The sequence below is a fragment of the Talpa europaea genome (assembly GCF_964194135.1).
Source record: "Talpa europaea genome assembly, chromosome: 14".
NCBI lineage: Eukaryota > Metazoa > Chordata > Mammalia > Eulipotyphla > Talpidae > Talpa > Talpa europaea.
Genome location: NC_140082.1, coordinates 24269765 through 24283109, shown reverse-complemented (window position 1 = coordinate 24283109; position 13345 = coordinate 24269765). Strand labels below are relative to the sequence as shown.

At 37.2% G+C, this 13345-nt stretch overlaps 1 protein-coding gene across 3 annotated transcripts in view; it reads right to left on the bottom strand.

Moving 5' to 3' along the window:
- The window catches only part of NEBL (nebulette), a gene marked incomplete at both ends in the record, with an annotated part of 303643 nt that overhangs the window by 28997 nt on the left and 261301 nt on the right, over positions 1–13345 (bottom strand). The window contains 6 exons of one of the 3 annotated variants that reach the window (XM_084254156.1): positions 122–214; positions 3068–3160; positions 4572–4676; positions 8431–8541; positions 8709–8819; positions 10679–10789. The exons of the other annotated variants lie outside the window; for them this stretch is intronic. Coding sequence (XP_084110282.1) covers positions 122–214; positions 3068–3160; positions 4572–4676; positions 8431–8541; positions 8709–8819; positions 10679–10789 — 624 coding nt within the window. The remainder of the gene's footprint in view (positions 1–121; positions 215–3067; positions 3161–4571; positions 4677–8430; positions 8542–8708; positions 8820–10678; positions 10790–13345) is intronic. 3 annotated transcript variants of the gene reach the window in all.

Sequence of the window (13345 nt, the reverse complement as noted above, 5' to 3'; positions counted from 1 at the left end):
AACTGACCCTCCAACAGTAGAATTCACTGTAATGGAACCTGACCTGTACAATTGTTATACCCTCACTGTGGACTGACATCCATTAAAACAGAAAAAAGTACTTAAAGAAATATGATCACACATTGCTGATGTTCTTCTGGTTTTCTTTAACTCGCTTTAGCTCTGGAGGATCAGAAATGGCTGTTGCCTGTTTTATCTCTTCTTTGTATCTCACCTGTGTAATTTATTAAAACAAACTATGAATTTTTATTCAACACAAAGCTCAAAACATTCTAAATTAAACATTCTCAAGAAATTCATTTTTAATTATTGCATAATTGAAATTTTAAATTCCAACATTTTATTTTATCTGATGCTTTCAGGAATCCATTATTGAAACATGCAAATAAACCCATATTTATTCACCTATCACTGTAGATTTTTTAAATTAAAATAAGTAAATGTTGCTTATGAAAATAAGTATTATCATTAGGCAGATGCACAAAAACCTTGGAGATCAGCTTAAGTAATATAATAGTGTATTACTTTCTCTCCAAAAAGCAGTTTCTAGAATGGCACTACCAGAAACAGAGTCCAGAAGGGAGAGACAGAAGGAGTAGGGGGCTCTGTGGACTGTGGTGCAAGACTGTTGGTGCTTCGGTGGTAGCAGTGGGCAGGGTGTGATAACATACACTTGCAGAGATGTGAACCTAAATCCCTAAAACACACAGAGTCATAAATCAATGTTACCAAGATAAACATAATTTTTAAAAGCAGCTTCTATTTATTAACAGATTAACTTAAATTTACCATGTATTTTAAGGCCAAAGTCAAATTGAATCAGCAACCACTCAAAAACACTTTATCTGACTGAGGGTACTCGATACAGAATAAAGAAGAAAATAAAAAACAGGTGGTCACAACAAAAGGAGAAAAGAGAGAAGAGGGAGAAAATGTAGTAAAAACAGAGGCCACTCTGTCCTGATCACCAAAGAGGAGTCAGTGGCAGAACATCAGGGGGTAGCCTTCTACAGGCTACTGCTTCCTTCCTTCATGTTATGTAAAAATCACCTACATTTCTGACCCTCACTTGAGTGGAAAGATATTCCTGCAAACCGACTGAGAGATATATTTAGAGGCAAATGGTAATGTCAGCACAGTTATGCATAGAACAAGAAACAGCTCTTTAAACTTATGAAGCAATTAGTGATGCTATCATATTAGGTGGTATTTTAATATGTCTAAAATTCATGGAAGATTGAATTCAAGAAAAAGGAAACACATGTATCTATATGTATGGAAACACAGGCTAGGCTTAAGAGGCACAAGTTGAAATTTAGCAAAGATTTCAGTCTACACAAAACAGTCTAGAAATCAATGGGTGGTGTATGAAATGATAAAGATTGAAATTCATGCTGACAGTCCTAGAGAAACAGTACCTAAATATCTCAGATCTCATCTATGTTTAGTATCTGTTGATTTAATATGCAAAAAATAATGCCAGTATTAGTCCAGATCCTGAAGAGTTAAACTGAGAGTATACTGAGACAGGTTGCCTCTAAACAAGATTCAAAAATAGCTCTTAACAGAGAAAACTAATAGCTAAAAGGCTTGTACTCTGGAGGTGGAAATGTCGAGAGATCTTTAAATGTTAAAGAATCATATCTTGGTTTGACAGATCTAGCTAATCTTGAAAGGGCAACTTTCCATTTGAATACTAAGCAGGAGTTTATGGCCTAACCTCACAGAGACACAGAAGCATGCATTTAATGTTTGCTAGAAGAGGCAATGCAATGCTGGGGACAGAAATGATATAGTGTACTACTCTGTGTGATTTTCCTCGGGTGAAAAAGCTAAACATGATTAAAGGTGAACATTTTTGTTTTCCATACAACTCTAATCAAAATGGCACAGTCATTTCACTGTAGGCAATAGAAATGCACACTACAGAGCATTTATAACATTAAATCCCAGTACATGGATGGGTACATTTCAAATATTATCATTAGAAAGTGAGGGAAGCAAACACTTTACAAGTCTCTTCCAAACCAATTCTTCTCCCAGATCCATGTGTTGTCCGACCCAGGATCTCGCCTGGGTTAAATCAGAACAAACTACATACCCTCATCAGAAAGTCATTCTCTTTATACTTTCTTCAGAAGACAGTATCATTCATCCTAAAGAGGTTGTACTAATCTAGTATTTGGAAGGTTTTTTAATAAATTCATTTTGATGTTTTACTACATTATGACCCTTCTCCTACTCTTTCTGCTCAAATATCAGCATTCACCCATATTCTAGGATCAGAGTTACAGACTGGAGTCTAATCAAGGCCATTCCATTTGGACTACCCTTAAACAGTTCTCGAAAGCACTGCCTCCAAAGGTGAAGGTCAGGGAAGGGGATCTGAGGGGAAAACCCTTTTGACTTCCTCAACAAGAATAAATACACTAAATGTTCATACTAGAATAACTATTGTTAAGTGTAGCAATTTTCCATTGTAAATGTCAAGCACTGAATGGAGAAGATTTTACCCATATGTTAAGTAGCTCCTCTACCCTTCCACAAAGTTCAAAGGGAATTGGCGAGTAAGTTATCTTGCAAATTACAGTAAAGGTGTGTGTTTTTCCTTGCTGTAAACTGGAAAAAGTAGAAGGCAAATAAGACCTTTCAAACTTCTCTTAAGCCACCAAATAAATGTTCTCGGGCCTTTAATCATTCTAGCAGGGTAAAATTTCTTTCCTCCAAGTTTGAGGAGGTACTGAAATTTATCCTTCCCCTGAAAAATTTAATACGGCTAAAATACTGTTCAAAAAGATGAAATCTAGTCCTAGATTTCATTACTGTACTATTAAAGTGATCTATCTCTTATGCACTATGATATATCAAGATGAAACACTGCTTTAGGTTCAAGGGGAACAAGGCTACTGTTTCCTTCTGAAAGTTAAGCCTTTGATATTTGATGAAATAGCATTTCATCAAAATGAAGAATAAAAGAGAAAGGCAGCCAGTTTAATAATGAACTGAGAACATTTATCTAGCTTATGTTTGCTTTTGGAAAGGACAATTAATGCTATAGAAAACTTACTGAACTAATATTCTGCTGATTTTTCTTCACTCGATTAATCTCTGGAGTATCTTTTACTGCTGTGCCAGCTCCTATTTCTTTCTTATAAAATACCTTTATTGTAAGAGAAAGAAAAAAATAACTCTAAGCTTATTAGAATTCAAGTCTTAGATCCATTTCTTATAAAAGACAGACATTTCTCAAGTTTTAAAGTAATGTGGATACAGCTTCCATTTATGAGGACCAATGTTATATTAATCAATTAAATAATCCATTATAAGAACAAATGTTCAACTTGGTTTTCTTGTATAGTTAGAAAAGGTGGTTGCAGATTATTTACTCTAAGAATATAAGCAAACCAACTAGCATTTCCTTTTTCAAACATAAATATATCACATGTGCATTTGAGAAAATTCAAAATACATATTATGAAAGCCCATCAAACAGCTATAATTTATCAAAAAAGCATAATAGTGCTCTTCTCTAAACATCAAGATGACCTCATTCCCTTCAAAGAAAATATAAATTACATCATCAACATCAATATTAATCAGGCTATTTTCCTTATCTTCTATTTAGTTGTTCATCTTCCCCAAGGACTCTCCACTCCTATAACATCTACTACCCCTTTCAAACACAAAGCAAAGCAAAAGCACAGAAAAATATAATAATTACAAGAAAAACATAGGTTAACAGAGTTACTGTCCCTGGTAATCCAGGAAGTTCTAGTGAGGATTGGGAGGGACAGATGTTTTCCTCCAAAAGTTAGAAATAGAATCACAGGCAATGAGGTAGCAAACAGCCTTTTCTCACTCATCTTCTTTTCCAAAGGACTTCCTTCCATTGCTTAGCACAGTCTGCCTTTGAAGACCCTAAAGGTACCTGACCTGCTTATGCTAAGGGTTGGAGTTTGTCAGCTTATTAGAAAGTAGGAAATATTCCAGAAGTGCTCAGACTTAGTAGAATTTATATACTGATAAGACTTGTTTAATTACTAAGTGAGCTAATTCTATATTAAAATATTGGCTGCATATTGATTTTTGTAATTTTTATAATTTTAGAATTCAAGTTTATATGCACATTAAACATAAACCCAGCCCTTAACTAATGCTGCTGATGCAATTCCTACTCATCAAGATAAAAATATAACAGTTTAGAATTGTTTACAAACTAGCCCTAGATATATCATCAGTGCAAATAATCAGTGACCAGAAAGAAAATAACCTCATCTTCAAAGTAAATCTGTGTGAAAAAATAGGGCTTCTTGCTTGAGTGAAATGCTAAAATGTAGTTAAAAATAACTGTCACTTGTACCAAAGAAGAAAATTTGAATTTGTAATTCTAAAACAATCTTGATAAATTATAACTTGTCAGAACATTTGGTACTTTTATTCTTTTAAAGAAAGATAATACATTTGATAGAAATTCAAGCAGTGCAGCAGAAAATCAAACAATGAGAAAAAAAGGCTCTCCTTACAAAACACAATTTAAAGGTGAGAACTGAAAAGAAATCACAGCTACTCACCGCACTAATGTTTTGTTGAGTTGTTTTAATCCTCTGAATTTCGGGGGTATCTGCCACAGCAGAATAGTTAGAAAGCATCTTCTCTGCTTCATCTTTATACTTTTTCTGAAAATATAAACAATTGATAGGAATCTGAAATTGTGTATGTACAAGCACATATCAAAGTATATATATAAGACAGAGAGAAAATACTACTACTTTCAATTCTACCACATACAAGCGCTCTATATTATCTTTTTTTAATTTAAATTTTATTTTTATATTCCCCATACAATTACAACCGCATTATTTTTACCCCAAGCCCTCCTTTCTCCGCCCCCCACGCCCCATAGAGTGTCTCTTGTTCATAGTTATTTGTTGATTTTGATATTTTCTTTCTTATAGTTATTCTTTTTCCTGGTCCCTTATTTAAGTTTTCTAGATTCCTGCTATGAGTGAGACCATCCGGTATTTTTATTTTTCTTTCTGGCTTATTTCACTGAGCATGATCCCTTCCAGTGCCATCCATGTTGCTGCAAATTGCATGTGTTTATCTTTTTGAATGCTGAGTAATATTCCATGGTGTATATGTACCACATCTTCTTGATCCAGTCATCTATTTTTGGGCATTTGGGTTGTTTCCAAAGCTTAGCTATTGTAAATAGTGCTGCTATAAACATAGGGGTGCAGGTGCTCTTTGGAATTGATGTTTCTGTGTCCTTTGGGTAAATACCTAGGAGTGCAATTGCTGGATCATATGGAAGCTCTATGTTTAGTAGGTCCAGAAATCTCCACACAGCTCTCCATAGTGGTTGGACCAGTTTGCACTCCCACCAACAGTGCAGGAGAGTTCCTTTTTCTCCACACCCTCGCCAACATTTGTTGTTGCTAGTTTTTTTAATATGTGCCATTCTCACTGGTGTAAGATGGTATCTCATGGTAGTTTTGATTTGCATTTCCCTGATTACAAGTGATGTTGAACATTTTTACAGTAATCCTGATGCAACCGCAGAAATAAATGGGGCATTCAAAAAAAGTAAGCAAACAGTCCAGGGAAGCAGACTCACTTCTACTCAGACAAGGGCTCCCACCCCACCCAAAGGCTCAGGAGACAGTCTTGACGGACATGCCACTTTTAATTGAACTATTCTTTCATGTTCAATGATGGAGGAGAAGGATGGAAAAACTGGAAAGGAGGCACCACAAGATCAGAAACCTGGCTCACACAATGTCAAGAGCTGGAGATGGGGGTAGAAGGGATTAACATAGCTTTTAACCCAGCTATAGGGACTAAGATCCTTAGGCGCTAATGCCTAGATCACAAAACACAAGGACCCAGGCAGGTAGCAGACTGCTGTAGGGGGTGTCAGGAGGGCAGACCTGAAGGTAAAGATACGGAGATTGAGGGCCAGAGTAGAAATCAGCCCCCCTTCAAATTCTACATAGTTTGTTCAAAATCAACAACAAACCACTCCATGAAGGAGTGAGCCCCTCCCAAAGAGAAGTCTTTATCAGTGCAATCTCTACACTGGCACGGGGCATCAGTCCTTCTGCCCACCTGTGCCTATGCAGGTGCTCCTTTTGGCCAACTCTCTGTCCCTCTGCAGGGCAGCAGCCTTTCTGCCTGCCTGTGACCTGTACCATGCCGGGGCGTCTCTTCACTGACCTCCCTCAGCAGGGGCAGCTCTCCTCAAGGCCTGCTTGCCTGCAACCACACAGGTCTCTCTCTTAGCAAACCTGTCCCTTTCGGGGCAGCCCTTTCTGTCCATTTAGTCCTTTATTCTGGTCTCCCTTTTATAATAAACCTGCCCTTCTGGATATAACTAACGTCGCTGTGTCATTGAGAAACTTGCCTGGGAACTTGCCAGTGCTGGTGAAAGGGGAGCTCTGGTGAAAGCTTTCCCAGAGTGAACCCAAGGACCCTATGCTCTGAACCCAACAACTCCAAAAATGACATCAGTTTAAAATAGTCTTTTTGCGCAATTAGCCTGTAGCTCCCTGAGGGCAAAGGTATGACTAATTTCTAATTTTATGTATAGTTTTGCAGATAGTCAGGAAGTACTGGCTGAATGAATGAACACATGAACTTGGAACTGTTGAGAGAGTAATTTTTCTCCATTGACTCAAATGGTCATTTACTCATTTTACTTATTTAACTAGGGTTTTAGTTCAGCTAATATAATTAGTGTCAACTTTATCAAGTTCATGTGTCATCGTGAAACACCCAAGGAGAAATGAAAACACACTGCAGGACCATTCTACTGCCTGGTCATCTAAGGATACTGAGAAGCATTCAACTCCTTTGACATTTTAACTCTGCCTTCTTGACACTCTCCTTTTAAACCAGGGAATGCTTAGGGTACTTGCTTATGTTTTAAATGGAATTTTAATAAATCTTCGATCTGGTCAATCTCTGTTAAAATTATTTTCAACATAAGCCCCATTAATAAAATTTAATTCTTTGATCAGTTTTCTATGAAATTAAAAAGTCATTCCCTTTATATTTTTCCATAGGTTTTCATTCTTTTCAATGAAAATGTTACAGCAAAGCAATTATTCTCTAGTGAATACTTTTGCCCAAATCAGATTTTATTAATAACTTCTTCCATTAAATATTTTCTTTTGTGGTCATCATGATGTTGTTTTGTGGAGTTGTGGGGTTCTTGGGTTCACTCTGGGAAAGGTTTCACCAGAGCTCCCATTTCAGCGGCCCGCGGTGAGTTCCCCAGGCGAGTTTCTCCATGAGACTGAGACATAAGTTATATTTAAAGATCAGGTTTATTAGGGAAAGGGAAAGGTTTTGCTAAGAGGCCTGCATGGTTGCAGGTGGGCGCCTTGAGGAGAGCTGCCTCCACTGAGGGAGGTCAGGGAAGAGAAGTCCCGGCATGGGACAGGTCACGGGCAGGCAGGAGGCTGCTGCCCTGAAGAGGGAGAGAATTGATGGAAAGAGGCACCTGCATAGTCACAGGTGGGCAGTGGGAGTGCTGCCCCCAGCCTGTGCAGAGACTGCACTGATATAGTCCTTTTCTCTTTGGGAGGGGTCACTCCTCCGTGGAGTGGCTGCTTGTAGCTGATGTTGGATAACAGGCAAAACTGAAAGGGATCAGAGATTCCAAGGTGGGCCCAATCTCTGTATCTCTACCCTTAGGCCTGTGCTCCACTCCCTTTAGCAGTCTCTGACCCTGCTAGGGTCTCATGCCTTGTGATAAGGCACTGGCGCCTAAGGGTCATGACCTCTACAGCTGGGTTAATGGTCATGTTATTCCCCTTGACCCACACCTCCTGGTGTGAGTCAGGTTTTAGTCTTGTGTGGCCTCCTTTCCAGTTTTTCTATTCTTGTCCTCCATCAATCATTTGTCCAATATCCAGTTTTTCTAGATAGGTAATAGATATACTTGGCGAATTAAATTTTACCAAGAAAACTTAGTTTTTGTCTTAATTTGTACTTAATATTCAATTTCACCTTATATCTTGTGCAGTTTTATCTGCTCTTAATATTAATTGGGCTTGCTTATTTTAATGATGTTAACTATGAAGCAGGTAAGAGACAACTTATTTTGAAATCTTTTTTCCTGTAGTGTGAGCATTACAGTCAAGTGTGCAATAGTTAAAAAAAAAAAAAGTCAAAATGTCTGGACTCAAAGGCGGGCGTGGGGGTGGGGGGTGGCTCAGGCACTCAATGTTTGTTGAATAGTATTATAGCAGTTGTCTCTTCATTAGTGAGATTAGCCAAGTTTAGCAAATGGTTCCTTTACAACACAGTGAACTGACTTTAAATACAACACACCAACATGGCCCCTGAAAATCTATGTCAGACATAGCGCACATGGTGACAGTCTATTAGAATAAATAATTCTGAGTAACTTTATTCTCTACCAACCTCACTGTAGATTTCAGACGCTCTCTTGGCTCGAAGCATATCTGGGATATCCATACTCATTTGCATTCCTTTCCCTTTGATTTCATTTTCTAGATCTTTCTTATATTCTTTCTAAAGGAACAGGAAATAATCATCAGAGTCTTGCTCAACTTTCCATAGGAATGTTTATAGTTATGTGTTTGAATCTCAAAACCACTCATGTGGAAATGCCCTTTATATTTTTTCCACATACAATTTCAAATGTTTGTTTCAAACATGGTAACCCATTACATTCTTACCTGGCTGGCCATTTCGGAGGCTCTCTTAGCTCGCTGGATCTCTAAAGTGTCTGCGCTCACCTGCATGCCTCTCCCTTTAATCTCTGTCTCCAGATCTTTTTTATAGTCTTTCTATAGAAAATAAAACATGCAATTAAGGCTCTATAATAATTTGAAACAGTGACATCAATCTAAGAAATTAACGATAAAGAAAAAAGCACAAAAAGATCCAACATTGCAAAGACCAGGGGAAGGACTTAATGGAAGAGAACAGAGCTGGACAGAGACCCTAACGCCTATGGTGGGCAGCCTGGACATAAGAAGGGTATAGAATGAGGACAGGCATGGTCTGTTCACAGAGGGGGATTCGAACACCAGAGCAAAGATTATGGATTCTACATAGACATTTAATTCTGCAAGGGTTGTTCTGGCAAGCTATTACAATGATCCAGGTCACAGAGATGGCAGCCTGGACGAGGGTGGGGAGAAGTAGATGGATTTAGGAAACCATTGTGGGTTGGAGTCAATAAAATTTGCTGACAAGAAGAATCTAAGTGACTTCTGGGATTTCATTTGAGAAAGCGGTAAAAAGGGGGAGGAAAAATAGGGGGATAGTAAGGATTTTGGTTTGAGCATGGAATGTTGAGATTTCTGTTTTTGTGCATTTTACGTACGACTTACATGTGGTAATGCTTATCAGACAAGAGGGATATGGTTGCATACTCATATTTATGTAATAGGACATGTCATTTTTCTGTAGGAACTGTATAAAGTAACATGGGAAAGGGTCTATGATATTAAGCGAGAAAAGCAAGCACAGAAAAAATGTGATGTTTAAGGTTTTTTTTAAGTCTATGGGTATAGAAGTACATGTTTACCCAAAAATACATAAAAACAGCCCTGAAAGGCTGTACAACACGTTAATGACAATGACTATCTCTCAGGAAGAGAACAAAATTAGGGGTCAATTGAAAAGAGCTTTGCAAGTGCCTGTTCAGTATGCATCTCCTCCTCCATCCCACTGCCATTTTTAATGGAATCCTTATTGGTCAAGAATCCTAAGCCACGCCAGGTTTATTTGTCTAACCCAATTATGTCATTTCCATCCCCCTGGCAGAACCTAACCCTAAGGATGTAGGGAGATTCCAGCATACCAGTGACTCTCCTGGCAGATAATCAGCTGCCTGCCACCCTCCGGCTTTCCTCAGTGGGGTCAGATCTCCACCAGCATTTCTTAACTGAAAGGGTCACATTGTAGTTCTCAGAAGCTTCACTGAAGCCTCCTCTAATCTGCCTTGGGATAAGCAAGCACCACCCCTTAACCAGCACCCCAGTAAACCCAGTGGAATGTGAGCACCTATTTTCTTATACAAAGTTTCAATCAAGGTCCAACATTGGAATATTACTGGATCAACCTGAATCCTGGGTCCACATGTGACCCCCATCATTGTGCTGGGGTCTGGAGTGCAATGTGCTGGTGCTCTGGTTTGTTTCTCACGGTCCCACATTTGTTTACTTAACACCCTATGTCATTTAACAGTGTCTGACATGTAAGTATTCTAACTTGTGTTTTTACCAAAACCTGTACATATTCAGCCTGTACATATTCTTCTTTAATAAATAAAGGGAACATTTTTAAAATATTTTAATAGAATTAAAAATATATATTGTGACAGGGGAGATAATGAAAATCAACCTGTCCAAAATGTATAAATCGAAAATTCAGAGCTAATTCCTTGAAAAAAAATCACGAAATTTTCTGCCAGAAGAGAGAGAAACGGATTTTTCTCCAAAATGATCATTTCCACATAGAAAGGAGGCAGAGAGAATCATTTTTAAAAATGCATTGATTGAAAAAAGATTACTTGAATATAGCTGCTTATTATCGTTTACACATAAAGTTTGTAGAACATATATACTCTTTGAGAAAGACTTGCTGAAGAGAAAATCAGCTGAAAATATATTCTCAGTTGTTAAATAAATATACTCACCTCACTAGCCATTTCAGATGCCCGTTTTGCTCTTTGAATATCAAGAACTTCTGAATTAAGATCCATCCCTTTCCCTTTTATTTCATTTTCCAAATCTTTTTTATATTCTTTCTATGAGACAAGAATATTACAGTTCAAAATTTACTGGGAAGCACTTACTGATATGCTGTTTTATATGTTCTATAAAAACCACAGAAAGGAGAAAATATTTCCAGAAAGAACTCTGACTATTCATGCCATTTATTTTCTACAGAGATTTCAGTTTTTCTTTTATTCATGTCAGGGTGGTTTCCAATATCTCATATTTTTCTCTTTCTTCCTTTCTTCCAATATATTTTGGTACCATAATGGTACAACATTTAAAAATGATTACTTCCCTTTCTTTAAGATTTATTTTTTATTTATACAACAGCTGGGGTACAGGCCAGAGGTGTGGGAGGGTGAGAGGATTCACCAGAGACAGAGCAGGGAAAGAACAGGCAGACAGACCAAGAGCACTGCTGAGGGGAGCAGCAGGTGAGACAGAAGAGGTCTGCCATGCCATGTGGGAATCTCCCTGGCCGGCCGGGAATCGAACCGGTGCTGCTGAGGCTGCGGACAGCTTCACAGCACTGTGCTCAACCCCCTGCACCACTGGGGAGGCCCATGATTACTTCTCTTTCAAAGGTCAGAAATATTTTAGGAATACATGCCTCTTATTATTTGAAGTATATCTTTGAAAATGATCTATAAAATATGAATCATTAAAAGAACATAGTTGAAAACAATGGAAAATTGCAAAAATCATTTATAAACTATAAAAATGGATGTAGCCAAGGTTAAAAAAAATGTTTTGCAAAGGGAAATAATTTTTGACTGATAGCATGTTTGAATTTTACCTATTTTAATATCATACTTTAGGTAAATCCAAGTGTTTTATAAGTACTTATATACAACAGAAGTTTCTTTGTGCTAATGAATTTTATTTTCACACTACTTGGATTATGAAAACAATCATTTTACTCCAACTAAGTTAGAGTTATGTCTAACTTACTAGATGAAAAATGAAACTTCCTTTAATGATAAGCAATCACAACCCAGTCAATTCTAGGGTTCGTTTGATATTATTTTCTTCTTTATCCAGTATAATTAAATTAATCGGTCCTCTGCTTAACTAATAGCCTACAAGACATTGTAATGACCTGCATGTAATTTTGAAAAGAGCCAAATGACCTGAATGAAAGTCAATTATTTCACTTATTTTTCATGTGACCTTCAGGAAGACTTTAAGTAACACAGCCTTGATTTCCACACTGGCAAAACGAAAATAAAAATACCTGTTCTACCAATGTCAAATGGCAATGGAAGAAAATCAAATGAAATGAAGCATAAAAGGGTATTTTTTAAAATTATAAAAGGCAACATAAATGTAGAAAAACATAAGAATACAAAGTCATCTTAAAGCTAAAAGCCTACATTTAGAAAGGGGAGTTACAATTTCATTATCACAAAGATTCCCTTTTAAAATTAGACATCTCTGTAACTTAATTAAAAGGTTTTTAATCATAGTCTTCTGGGCTTTTCCTATGCTGAAACATTCTGAATCAGTAAGTTAAAAAGAGAAATAAAAGAAAAAGGCAACAGTATGTATAATAAAGTCATTTATAGATCTCAAAATAGATCTTACATTGTCATTTGGGTGTTAATGATAAATTTGTTTATACCCTTCAAAAAATCTATATAAATAGTGCCTATTTTTTAATTGGAAGCAATAATAGTAGGAAATTACCATTTGATTAGCTTACAAAAAAAATTATAGGAACTACAAGTGGGAAAAGATGGGGCAGTAAGAAAACTATCTAAAGAAAACTATTAGATAAAAAGTATTATGCCTATTTCAGCCCAACATACACCAATGAGTCACAATCAATTTCTAGAAGCAGGTAAATGGTAAAAGCCAATTGGCATTTGGCGGATATACCTCTAGAGAGGTAATTATACTCTATTTATTTCACTGGTTTAAGATATTCCTTTCAGGAATACTTTCTTCAGATCAAAATTTAGAGTGAAATGGATTCCTCTAACACTTCCCCTTAAGATAAAGAAAATCTATTAAAACGGAGAGCTGAAAGAGCTGTAAGTTAGTTCTTAGCCACTTAAAAACAAAAACAGAAAACAACCTTTTAAAATGATGGACTAAGCATGGTATTTTTAATTGTTAGCTTTGAGGACCTTAATGTTCAACAATTTTTTTTATTTATATTATTTATTTATGCATACAAGAACTGGGGTGTAGGCCAGAGGTGTGGGGGGCTGCGGCAAGGGGGGTGAGAGGATTCACCAAAGACAGAGTGGGGCGCAGAACAGGTGGATCTACTAAAATACACTGCTGAGGGGAGCAGCAGGCAAGACAGGAGAGGCAAGGCAGGCAAGACATCCAACTCATACTGCAGTGGCTGGTGATAGCTTGATAGTACTGAGATTTTAAGCCCTTTGTCACTGGGGAGGCCCTGAGCATGGTATTTTTAATTGTTAGTTTTGAGGACCTTCATGTTCAACAAATTTATTAATTGTGAGCCAAAACTGACCACTAACTTGGGGATGGGAGGTGGGATTCCTGCTGAAACAACAATGGAAAATGAACATGAGCTCTTATGTTCTATATGATAAATGTATTTTTCCCTACTT